Source organism: Oratosquilla oratoria, chromosome 20 (genome assembly GCF_046742065.1).
Source record: "Oratosquilla oratoria isolate Oo_2021 chromosome 20, ASM4674206v1, whole genome shotgun sequence".
NCBI lineage: Eukaryota > Metazoa > Arthropoda > Malacostraca > Stomatopoda > Squillidae > Oratosquilla > Oratosquilla oratoria.
Window position 1 is genome coordinate 44,377,411 of NC_134796.1, and position 13,073 is coordinate 44,390,483.

The window sequence follows — 13,073 nt, forward strand, 5'->3', positions numbered from 1 at the left end:
TTTGTGGTAAGGTTTTCAGGAATGCATATGTACCGTATAATGAGGACTCACTGTAACCATGTAGTGAGTGCTGAATCTATTGGTTATATTAAGAAAAGGTTAGACAACTTTATAGATGGGGATGACAGGTGAACTGCATGGAACTGCAGTCTCATTCATTCTTATAACAAATAACAATAATAATATTAATACCAATAACAATAATAATAAAGTAATAATAAAATAAATGAAAAAATATATATAAATTAAATAACAAAAATAAACAAATAAAAGATTACCATTATATAATTTTTCGTGGTAAACAGTGTTCTTCAGTCACTATCAATATATATTGTAATCTTTTAAGGAAAATAAAAGAAAGGATGGAGTAATATCACCGTTATTAATGTGGAGGTTTCACCCCTCAGCTGGAGGCATACAAGACTAAATAAAAATTGCAATCTAAAACTTATACTCCTAAGGAACATGAGTCAAAGCAGTAGCGGCACCCAACCAGAACACTGGGACTCCTGCCACACACTACTGTTGCTGTGCGGAGCCCCAATTGTCTACACCTCTACAGTACTGTGAATCACCTGCTGCACACCATATACAGGATAGTTTTTTGTTTTATTTTACATATTTCATCACCTGCCCACATCAGCACCAACCTCCCAACTTTGTTCCTCTATGACATCACTTACCTTCCAAACTCTTGCATTTTCTTTACAATTTCATTTCGACTTTCTCTCCCAATAGCAAACACTTTCTTTTATGAGCTATATAACCCTGATACTTCCTAACAATAATAATAATAATAATATAAAAAATTCTACTGCATTAAACCAAGCAGAATAAAATGGAGATTGGTGAGAACACTGGAAATTCACTATCATTTAGAACCTAAACAAGAGCACAGAAAGTCGTTTTAACCTACTGTGCTCTGGCCTAGATACAACTTACCCAATAATTCCACTTATCTATGAATTGAATTCTTAAACATTTTGTGTAGGTGAATTGTGTCCATGTGTATGTGTATCTACATATATACAACATATAAACACATACATACACATTAAACAGGATATCCACACATAAAACTATTACCTTTTCTTTACTAAGTTAATTGTACAAATTTGAATGACTCCTAAGTCAAAATTATCACCATTCCTATTACACAAATACACACACACACATTTTATATATATACACACACACACATATATATATATATATATATATATATATATATATATATATATATATATATATATATATATGCACAAACAGGGCACTGGTGGTAATGGTAAAGTATATCTCACTAACTATACCATGAGAAAATGCAGTGGCCTGAACCTTACACACAGCCCTAAGAAATCTACAAGTATGTGTAGGTGAAGCCTGGGACCAAATTCTGTGTGGACTTGACCTAGAAGTGATTCTGTTCCCTGCTTGGATACAAATCACTCATGTTGTGAAAAAAATGATACTTTCCTCCTCCTCTTCCTTAAAAACTATGACTGCTATCCTCAGTCTCATAGATTTTGAAGATATCTGCCACAGAGGAACTTGGTATTATCCACTCAGTTTCTGATTAGACTGTGGATGGACCTTGAAATGGAGAACTAGTGCTGGTAAATTGTATACATCATTGTACAAGTAATTTCTGGAGCTTTCTAGTGTGGTTGAGAGACACGAGGGTAACAAAGAGATATAGTGAAATTATACTACATGCTCCAAACCTTGAAAAGTTCAATAACCCATTTTACAAAATAATGGATACTTAATGACTTTGTTCTGGCAACTGAATGATCATTTCATTGAGCTTGGAGGACCTTTGGGTCTGAAATACTTGTATACATTTCTCCATTAGCCTCTCCCATAAGTAATATTTAAGAACTTTATTCTGGTACATAACAGATGATTATATTCAGCTCAGTGAAACCCTTGGGTCCCAATGGGACACACACATTGGTCGTCTCTGGGTTACAAACGAAACATGTTCCAGACAACATCTGCAAGGCAGATTTGTATCTCAGATCCAGAAGTATATATAAAGTAACAATAACGACAGTAATAATAATTACAATAATAATAATGATAACAATCTGATTCATTTTAATGTGATGAACTTCCCCTCTTATGAAGGGTTAGGGAAGTACCACCTAACAGAGGAGTTTTGAAGCAGGGAATTTAAATGTCACATAACCTTACAATGAACCCAGTTAACTCAAACTGCCTTGACTCCTGACATCTGTCCCAAATAGCAATGCTCTCACTCAGCCTGTGAGTAACCTAATAATAATAATATTAATGATAATAATCTATATAATAATAAAAGAATTCCTGTTGATATCGCTCTAATCACAATGGAAACCAGAAATCCCTCATGGGAACACATTCCCTAAGCCACTGATTGGCTGAGAGAGGGTGATGTCACAGCTACAGAGATGACTGATTGGCTGAGAGTGGTGACATAACAATGGGGACAACTGATTGGCTGAAGGCGCCAGCGAGTGAAGCAAGCTCGCCTGAAGGGCCGAGCCCCCACATAGCAGGTTCATGGCACACCCCGTTGCTCATAATAGTAATAATAATATATGTACATGCATCAAACAAATTAGATCCAGAATCATTGATTTTATTATTTATTGTATTTTGCATCTTATTAGAAATATCTTTCTTTTCTCCAGAAACAACCCTGAATCCTAGAAGCTAAATATTGGTGACAGGTGTTTAGGGTGTACCGGTGACCTGTTGCTCTCAGTTTTGCCTGATGTTAATGATAGACACATGCACAAACACACATACATATTTGTGTGTGTGTATGTTGGGGGGGCAAAGGTATTCTTGTTATGTACATGAAAACAGTTATCCTTATGGGATCCCAACTCTATGTCTTCATCAATCATACTTGATTCTAAATTATCATTATCATTTTTTTAATTAACTATTTCATCTTTCAGGTTATTCCAGAAAACTATGTTCTTGATATTCTTTGAGCATCTCGTCTTTTTCATTGCTGCATATTCTATTCAGAGATGGATAATGTCGTAAGTTTTTTTACCATCTCTCTGGGCATATATAAATTCATTGATAATATTAGCATGGTTCAAATCCACTAGTCAGTGACATCAATAAGGACGTATGGTCTTAAATTCCCCGAGCAAATAACTGCTTAAATGTTGGTAAGAAAAATAAAAAGATGGAGCAAATCAAGCACTTCCTGCACTCAATTAACCTGGCATTTACTACAATCTAATTATATCAATATGTACATTATTTACCAGTGTCTATTCTCCATTTCAGAAAGGTGCAGTTCATTTACACCTTGTATGTACAAAATATACCATTTATACACATACATAGAATCCAATAGGTTTGCAGTGCTATGTAATGATACATTCACACATGTACACTTTCATATACACATGCATACACAAACATGAATGAATTCACACATCCACACACAAATGCATGCTAACATTCTTACAAGAAACTAAATTATTCCATTACATTTCCATATCTCACCAAATTATAGACGGAAAAAAAAAAAAAAATTGAGATGAGGATAATTCAAAGGCTGACCATTTCTTCATATGTCCTACAGCTCAGCACTGTATCATACAAACATGTACTTTAGTCATAGATCAACACTTTCCTTGATTTTAACTTGTTTCAAGTTAATGTGCTATTAGTAAAGTCTGAGGAACGAGCAATTGAATAATACCACTCAAATCTGTGAACAAAAGAGCCTGATTTCTTATAGTTAAATATCTTTTGTTAACTGTAAATGTTAAAAGCTTCAATTCTGCATGTTGATAACAGGCAATCAATGAACTTAAACACCTTTTCAAGTCAGTGTGTGGTACCATAAATTTCTGTGTAGTGGTGTGATATGTGAATACTGGATCACCAATCAGTTAATTAAAAGAGACTGATCTTGACCGCACATCAATGTCATGTGTATACTAGTTAAACATCATCACCAATCAGTTAGAAGAAAATCCAAAATGTGTGGTACATATGTGAATATTGGTTCTGCATCACCTCCAACCAGTTGCTTATGAAGAGACTGGCTCCTCTTGACAAACAGCAGTAGAATCAACGAGAAAAAAATATATACCAAATAACCTCAAAATTACCCATCAATACAAACTGGAGTGTTGGGGGTCATTCTGTGACAATAGCTGCACATTATACTGATGTTCCCTTGCAATTGAATCTTAAGATTTCACTGACGATATACATCCAGTGCATACCTTCAATACCTATAGCTTAAACCTTGCATGACCTTCTCATATTTTCCATTTTTCAATACTGTATGGTCAGGCACTATTCTCAATAATTCTTTTTAATATTCCATTCCTATTCTTTCTGTCAATTTACAATACAATGACCATTCACTGCAATGCTATTCTTCCATGTAATGAAAAAATTTCACCATTTAATTCCATTCACTGTACATTCAGTTCCAATAGCATTAAATTTCTTTATCAAAGCTTTCTGTTCAAAGTTCAAAAAGACAATACTGAAAGGCCACAATTTATCCAGACACATTAGTATTTCCAGGTCTCTTCTTTATCATAATATCTTTGATGCTGAAGCTCACCTTTGGCTTCTCCCCAGTGTGGATTGGAACATTATTGTAGCAAAACCTCTTGAAGGCTTCCACGTCTCTCTCTGTCGGGTCCAACTCCCCTTCGGCCACGTCCTTTGGCGTGAAGACACTATCTATGGTTGTCAAATCTTCAATGTTACCTTTCTTACCTTTCTTGTTCTTTTTACGCATTTTCTTTTCCTCCTCCTCCCCTACTAACACATCTGATGAAGAGGTGGTGGTGCCATTATAGGAAGCATAGTTGTGGTCGTTGTTGGTATTGGCTGCAAGGTATTGGGCATAACGAGGATCCCGACTGATGAGGTTCCTTGACAAGGTATTCCTCGGAAGGGTCAAAGTATTTGAAGATTGGTCAATCATTCCTCTCACTTGCATCTGCTGTGGCTGATAATGCTGTTGTTGTGGCTGCTGCTGTTGCTGCTGTTTCTGTTGTTGTGGTTGTTGCTGTTGCTGCTGATGATGATAATGATGGTTGGATGGAAGAGAAGTTTGTTTCTGAGGCTTGTAAGATTGCCTCAATTGGTTTTGATTGTATGGGTACTGATGTGGCTGCTGCTGATAGCTGTGGCTGTTGTGTGCCTGTTGCTGGGGCTGGTGTGCTTTAGGTCGCTGCTGTTCCTGTGGAGACTTACCTAAATGGTTTGGCTGCTGGCCAGTAAATTGTTGTTGTTGTTGGTGCTGACTACTTTGTGGTACAAGTTGAGCTTTTTTCCTCTTGGGCTGATTGGTGATATTTTGTAGGGTATTATCTTTGCCAGTGACCCTCCCCGAGACGGATCCACTAGCATTAAGATCTGTTCCTTTGCTTTGGTTTTTGCTATAACCATTTGAATTATTCTTCTGATTTTGCTTTGCCTTCTGTTGTTGTGGAAGTGGTTGCTGCTGCTGTCGCTGACTGGGCACATTTTTCAAATTCTGCACTTGCTGCTGTTGCTGTTGTTGCTGCTGTTGCTGAGATTTACTTCCCTTTGCATTTGGCTGCTTACTGACTTTGCTAGCGGTTTGAGTTACAGGGGTCTGCTTTGAAGCATTTTCTTTCTCTTTACTTGTTCCCTTTTTGCTGCTTTTTGCCTGCTGCTGTTGATGAGATGCTTGCTGTTGCTGATTCTGCTGAGGCTGTTGTGGCTGCTGTTGCTGCTGCTGTTGTTGCTGTTGCTGTTGTTGTTGTTGTTGTTGTTGTTGCTGCTGCTGCTGCTGCTGCTGTGGTTGCTGTTGTTGTGGTTGCTGTTGTTGCTGTTGGGATGGCTGATTTTGTTGTTTGCTTTGTTTATTTTCCTTTTGAATTTTACTTCCCTTGGCAATGCTATACACCTGATCCATAAGGTCATCCTCCTCCCGCTGCCTCTGTTCCTCTCTTTCCTTCTCCTCCTGAATAGCTTTCTTGATGCGCTTGAACTTTTTCTTTTGAGTTTTATTTAAAGTGCTCGGATCAATTTCACCATTGACAGCGGCTGCAACCTTCTCATCTGACGTCATTTCACGTTTTGATGGACTAGTTCCGGTATTTGCTTGCTGCTGACCTATACCAGTGCTGGTATTCGTGTCTACCACAATAACATTCTGACTATTAGAGTACGAGTCGCAACCATCAGCTGTTGTGTTCCAATTAAGGCCAGACGAACTGCTAGTGTTGACATAAGGCAAGGGCATGAAGGTTGACCCTGCAGCAGGCCCGCCAGTGGCTGTGGGGTCAGGATAAAGATTAGGGTTCGGTAGATACGGCTGTGAGAAGGCTCCACCCATATTATTGGAAATGGTGACCATGCCAGGTTGCCCAGCCACCTTGTTGATTGTAACACCTGGCGGCAAATTGTATGTCTTGGACATATCATCTGCATCATACACAACTGCTGAGATTCCTGCCTTCACATTTGTGTTTGTGTTAGTTTGAGTTCTTGTGATTTTGCCCTTTTTCTTTCCTTTTTTGTTATTGTTGGTATTGTTGTTGTTCTGGGTCATTTGTTGCTGTCGTAACAGCTCCTCCTCTTGTTGTTGGAGGGCAAGTTGCTGCTGACGAATGTGTTCCTTCTGTTGCCTAAGCATTTCCTGTTGTTTCTGGAGGTGAAGCTGTTGTATATGACCTTGTTGCTGCTTCTCCATTTGTTCCAACTGTTTTCTCATCCTCTGCCTCTCTTTCTTTTGTTTTTTCTTGAGCTTCTTGGCGTCTTCGGGATCAAGAGGTTCCGGCGAGGCTGGAGAGTCTGCCATAGGAAATGAAGAATTGTTGCTTCCCTTACCAGCCTTTCCACCTGCCCCTGTTGAGAAAGAAATATGTAAGACATTAATGACTAGCTAAATCTCTATCAATCTATGCACCAATAGGCTTCTCCCCCCATATAAACGAGGTAGCCAGCCAAAGCATATGCCCACCCCAAAACATCCAACTCCCATCCATAACCTATTTCCACTTTAATCTTACATCCTTGTGTATGAGGGGTCATCCCTGTCCCCTGCCCAGGGATGACCTTTCTAACTTAATATACCTAAGTTTTACTAAGAAAATGCACCAAGTGTTGTGTTGCATAAAATTAAAAATCCTTATCGATGATGATCAGTCTAAGGGCATCGTCTGTCCTACGGGTTTAACTCTATCAAAAATTTTACACAACAGGTTCTGGCCAATACTAGCTAATTCCATTTAGTTATAGAATGGCTACTAGATGGTTGAATGAGCCTTCTCTCACCTAATCCATTCTTAAGATATTCTATCTCTCTATATATCAAGGGATTCTTCCCCCTTTTAAGGCAGGAACCAAAGTCACCCACACCCACACATTCCACTCCCATCCACCACCCTTATTTCCCTCTTATCTTAGCCTCTTGTGGATGAAGGGTCATCCCTGTCTCCTGCCCAATGCCTTAGTCAGAAGCAATGCAGCAAGACACAGCACATCCACAGCAGAACCACTTCATTTACACAGTGACCCTTCCTCTTCGTGTCATATAAAATTCAAGATTCTACCATAAGCCAAACAAATTTGTACAGTATTAGCTAGAACAAAATCTGAGAAGGGCATCATCTGTCCTATGGGTTAAATCCTTTCAAACTTGTTGTACATAACAGGTTCTGGCCAGTGCCAGCCAATTCCATTCATTTATAAGGTGGCCACTAAGTCGATGAACGAGCCATATCTCACTTAACCCCTTCTCATGACATGTTTCACAGACACTTTCTAAAAAATGTAAACTATTTCCCTCAGGAGCCCTTAGAGTTATGAGGTTGTGTATATCTATTTCCAATATGGAACCAACAATGGATACCTCCAAGTGGTCTTGCAAGATTATCAGAAATAAATATTTCCCTGCTATTCATCACTGAAATCTATTAAAAATTTTATCTGGAGGTGCAGTCCTTGACACTTGTTCTCCAGATCAAACCAAAATTTCAACCAACTTTAGCTGCATTTCCTCCTCCTATTCACAAAAGGACAACTGACAAATGGCAAATGCCTCCCTCCCACTACTTTAATTTGGTGACATAGAAAAAGTCCTACACTAATACAACATAAATAATAAGTCAACATTTCTTTCCAGTGACGTATACGGGAAGGCTTGGAAACCACTGCCAGATGCTGTGGTGCTCAAGATTTTTAGTCAGTGAAACTTAAGGCAGCAATTCTTATCCTTCCCAATACCTATAGACATAATACATACCCTGTCCATTGACTAATGTGAAGAGCACTTTATCTTTATCTGGCTTGTCTCCTTTGAGAGTAATGGTAACAGTAGGTTCTGCATTGTTCGGATCCATCACCCGACGAATGGTAACCATCTGGGAACCCTTGTTGTCCTTGCCCATTTTTTCAATACCCTTCAGCAGGTTACTCAAGCCCCCACTCCCAGACACCGTTGACGGTCCCCGGTTCAGTGCTGTAACGGTCTCCCCTCCTTCAACCTTTGGTTCTGGAGTGGCAGTGTTGTTGTTTGTAAATGGTGGACCTATGACTGAGGGAGTCTTGGACTCAGGAGTAGATGCACATGACTGAGTGGTCCTGGTATCAGTAACAGGGAAAGTTGGGGGCTGAGGTTCCTGTCGTGGGGCAAGGCTGGGCACGTGTCGAGCTTGGGGAGGCTGAGAGAATTCCTGAGGAGCAGCTGTGACTGGAGTTTCAGGTTTCTTTTGAAGAGTTACCTGAAAGTAAGACAAAAACCATACACAAAAGTTCTAGTCCTGGGGTATATACATATCAACAGACCTCTTCTCCTTTATAATGGGCGGGGAGCCAAATCACACCTTACACCTATCCCACATCCATCCAGTACCCATTTATTGATTCTTTCTATGATAGCATCTTGCAGATGAAAGGTCATACCTGTCCCCCGCCACACTGATCATGTCAAAGACACTGCTTCCACAGTTGGACCCAATAACTAGAGTTGGTTTGCCCTCCCTACTTCATTATTGGGCGACCCCTTCCTCATTCACTCAAAAAATTATGGAGCAGATTAGAACATATCTTTGGGCAAAATTATTTTTCATTAATTTACAACCATTTTCCTCCCACTTCTACCTACCCTCTTCCATGCCTCTTGCATCTCATGCCAGCACCCCTTTACCCTGTCCACATCCACCTCATTCTTGTTCTTCCTCTCAAGTTCATTCTTCCATTTCTGCTCTCTACACTTTTTTTTTCCTAATCTTCCATTACTCATTCTTTCCAAACCATCTCTACATACTGATTTGCCTTATCCAACAACTCATTCTACTACTGCTTTCAGTCTCACTTCCAAATTTCTCACTGTCTATAGCCATACCACCAACCCTACTTACAGCTGCCCAGGATGTAACACTTCACCCCATACCATACAACACATAATGGAAGACTGCATTATACACAATCATGCACACAAACAACACAATATACACTCTATAAAGGATTTGTGGGAAAACCCAGTTTCGGCTATGGCATTCCTTGGGGAGACGGGACTGCTCGGACAGACAGTCTAGGGCAGTGGTTCTTAACCCCTGGGTCACGACCCAAATTTGGGTCGCCAAGCCATTTTATTGGGTCGCTAAGGGTTTGCAGAAAATAATCATTTTCCCACTACAAATTTATTATAATTATATACTGTAATAATTAAAATACATGATGCCTAGTTTTAGGATTCTAAGCAGACCATGATTAAATAAAAAATAAATAAAACCCGCTTTTAAAAGCATAACCATATTACTTATAAAGACAATTCGTATATCTATGTAGGCTTGGGTCGCGATGCTTGATTTGTGCAAAATTTTGAGTCGCTGCCAAAAAAGGTTAAGAACCACTGGTCTAGGGAATGACAACAACAACAACCCTACTTAGCAAACATTTCATCTTAATATGTTTAGACTCTTCTTCTCTGCCTCCTTCATATTACAAGTCTCTACTCCATACAGTACTGTGGCTACAATCACTCCTGTATATAACTTTCTCTTTGCATTCATCTTCAGATCCCCATAAAGCAATTATGAAAAATTTATCCCTGAAAATATTTAATAACTATTAGAAGGGAGATACAGTAATAGTGGACTTGCTAGTGAGGTTGTTTAATGTGTGTTTACAGGAGTGTAGTGTGCCAGAGGACAGAAGGAGAACTATAGGGACAAATGTGAGTGTAGTAGATTCATAGGGATTAGATTGTTGAGTGTAGTTGGGAGGACTTACGAGAGGGTTTTAATTGGAAGGATTAGGAAAGGAACAGAGGGAGTAATTAGTGAGGAACAGTGTGGGTTTACGGAAGGTAGGGGTTACATGGATTAGATTTTTATAGTAAGAGAGATATATGAGAACGCTGTAGCAAAAGGTAAGGAAGTTTTTATGGGCCTTTATGGATTTGGAAAAGGCTTATGACAGTGTAGACAGGAAGGCACTGTGGGAGGTTTGCAGATATATGGGACTGGGGGGAAAGCTGTTAAGAGCAGTCAAGGAGGGAGTCACAAGGTGTGCAAAGATGGTGTGTGGAGCGAGGACAGGAAAAAATAGAGGGAAGAGTAGTGAGAGGTGGGATGAGAAAGCAAAGAAGGCTGTAGAAGAGAAGCAAGCATTCACAGACTGGTTACAAAATAGGACGAGAGAATTATATGAAAGGTACAAAGAAAAGAAAGGAGAAGTAAAGCATAAGATAAAGGAGGCAAAGAGGAAAGCAGATGTGAAATGGGGTAAGAGTATGACAGAAAAATTTGAAAGAAATAAAAAGATGTTTAAGAAGGAAATTAAGAGAGGAAGATGTGGCAAATCAAGTAGAGAAGAAAAGGTAAAAGGTGCAGATGGAGAGATGAAAATAGAAGAGACAGCAGTAAGAGATAGATGGGTAAAGTATTTTAGGGAGTTACTAAATGTGAAGGGGGATAGGGAAGGAAAGGTAGTTGCAGTGGGAAGCACTAAGAAAATGAGAGTGATGAGTGAGGAGAATGGATGAGAAATAAGGAAAGATGATGTGAAGGCAGTTGTTAAGATACATATATTATATTATATTATATTATATATATATATATATATATATATATATATATATATATATATATATATATATACATATACATATATATATATATATATATATATATATATATATATATATACACCAAGGCCTTTTCCCCCTTTCAAGGGAGATAGCCAAAAAGAAAAAGGCATAAAATCATTCCCACCCATTCCATCACTAAATACACTCCACTCCCCTACACTCTCCCTCTTATCTTAGCACCCTCCTGGATGATGGGTCATCCATGCCCCTTGTCCACTGCCCTGGGTCAGAAGCAGTGTCGCAAGTCACAGCACATCCACAACAAGGCCGCTTCATTAAATCGGCGACCCCCTCTCTGTCCCCCCCATTCATAAAAGAAGACGGGGAGAAATCCCTTTGGGCTGTGTCAAATTTTGCTCACACATACTACCTCACCCCCTCATGCATCACAACATCATTCATATACAACCATTCTCCATTCACCCGAGTTCTGTCCTCTCCCATCCTTCCTCAACAGACATTCCACTCTTCCCCAAAGCCCCCTTCACCCCATCCATCCATCTCATCCTAGGGCATCCCCTCATGTTCACTCCCTCCACATCTGCCTTCCATACCTCTTTTACTAGTCTTTCTTCACTCATTCTTTCCATGTGTCCAAACCATCCTAATACTCTTTCATCAACCCTATCTCCCAACTCCCTTTCCACCCCTGTTCTCCTCCTCACCTCATTTCTCATCTATCCAGCCTAGTAACTCCCATCATACTTCTCAGACACCTCATCTCAAACACATTCAAACTCCTTCTCTCTTCCTCTCTTATGTTCCATGTTTCTGCCCCATACAGTGCTGTTGGCACAATCACTCCTTCATACAGTCTCCTCTTAGCATCCATTTTCGAATGTCTATTCCTCATTACACTCTTTAATCCATCAAGGCATTTACTCGCTTCTCTCAATCTACATTCTACTTCCACCTTCACTCCACCTTTTACTGCCACATTTGCACCCAAATATCTAAAACTATCCACTTCCTCCAGTCACTCTCCCTCAATGCTCACTTCCAGTCCGCTGCCACTTTCACCCTTTGTACATCTCATCACCTTACTTTTACCCACATTTATCTTCAGCTTTCTTCTTTCACACACTCTCCCAAACTCTGTCACCAACTTCCTCAATCCCTCCTCCAATCCTGCTACAAGCGCAGTGTCGTCCACAACAACAGCTGGCTCACCTCCCATTTTTCCCCATTTTCTTTAACCATCTCCAATCCCTGATCCACTACCCTTGCATTTACCTCTCACACTACCCCATCCATGTACAAGTTGAACAGCCAGGGCGACATAACGTATCTTTGACGAAGTCCCACCTTTACCTTGAACCTCTCATTCTCTCCATTTCTAATCCTGACACATGCTCTACTACTCTTGTACAAACTCTTGATAGCTCCTAGAAGCTTTCCTCCTATCCCATATATCCGCAAATCCTCCCACAGTGCCTTCCTGTCTACCCTGTTGTAAGCCTTTTCCAGATCCATAAAAGCCAAAAAAACATTCTTCCCCTTTCCTATAGCTTTCTCACATATCTGTCTTACCACAAAAATCTGATCTACACAACCCCTACCCATCCTAAATCCAAATTGGCACCTAGGTTGGATGGGTGTCATGTAGAATGTCTAAAAAAGAGAGGTATGGTGATGGTAGATTGGCTGATGAGGTTATTTAATGTTTGTTTAACCCCTACAGCATCAGCGGGATACATCGTATACCGCAATTGTTTTATGGATTGAGTGTCAGCGGCATACATTGTATGCTGCAAATTAAAAGATTTGCCAAAAATAGGCATTATGTCAAGGGTCAAATCTGTGGTAATGACCAAGTAGCCTTATCCATTGGCTATAAAAGGCACCTAAATCTTTTTATTTATTGACAAAACTGGTGTGTGGAACAAGAATGACAGGAGGAAATAGAAGGAAGGGTAGTGAATGGTGGGATGAGGAAACAAAGAAGGTTGTAGAAGAGAAGAAGCGAGCT

General features: G+C 39.6%; 1 protein-coding gene across 1 annotated transcript in view; it reads right to left on the reverse strand.

Moving 5' to 3' along the window:
- Positions 1–363: 363 nt before the first annotated feature.
- Positions 364–13,073, reverse strand: part of LOC143036518 (uncharacterized) — a 70,068-nt gene continuing 57,358 nt past the window's right edge. The window contains exons 14-15 of the mRNA XM_076203975.1: positions 8,255–8,732; positions 364–6,855 (exon numbers count right to left, since the gene is read on the reverse strand). Of these exons, the coding sequence (XP_076060090.1) occupies positions 4,526–6,855; positions 8,255–8,732 (2,808 nt within the window). The 3' untranslated portion in view covers positions 364–4,525. The remainder of the gene's footprint in view (positions 6,856–8,254; positions 8,733–13,073) is intronic.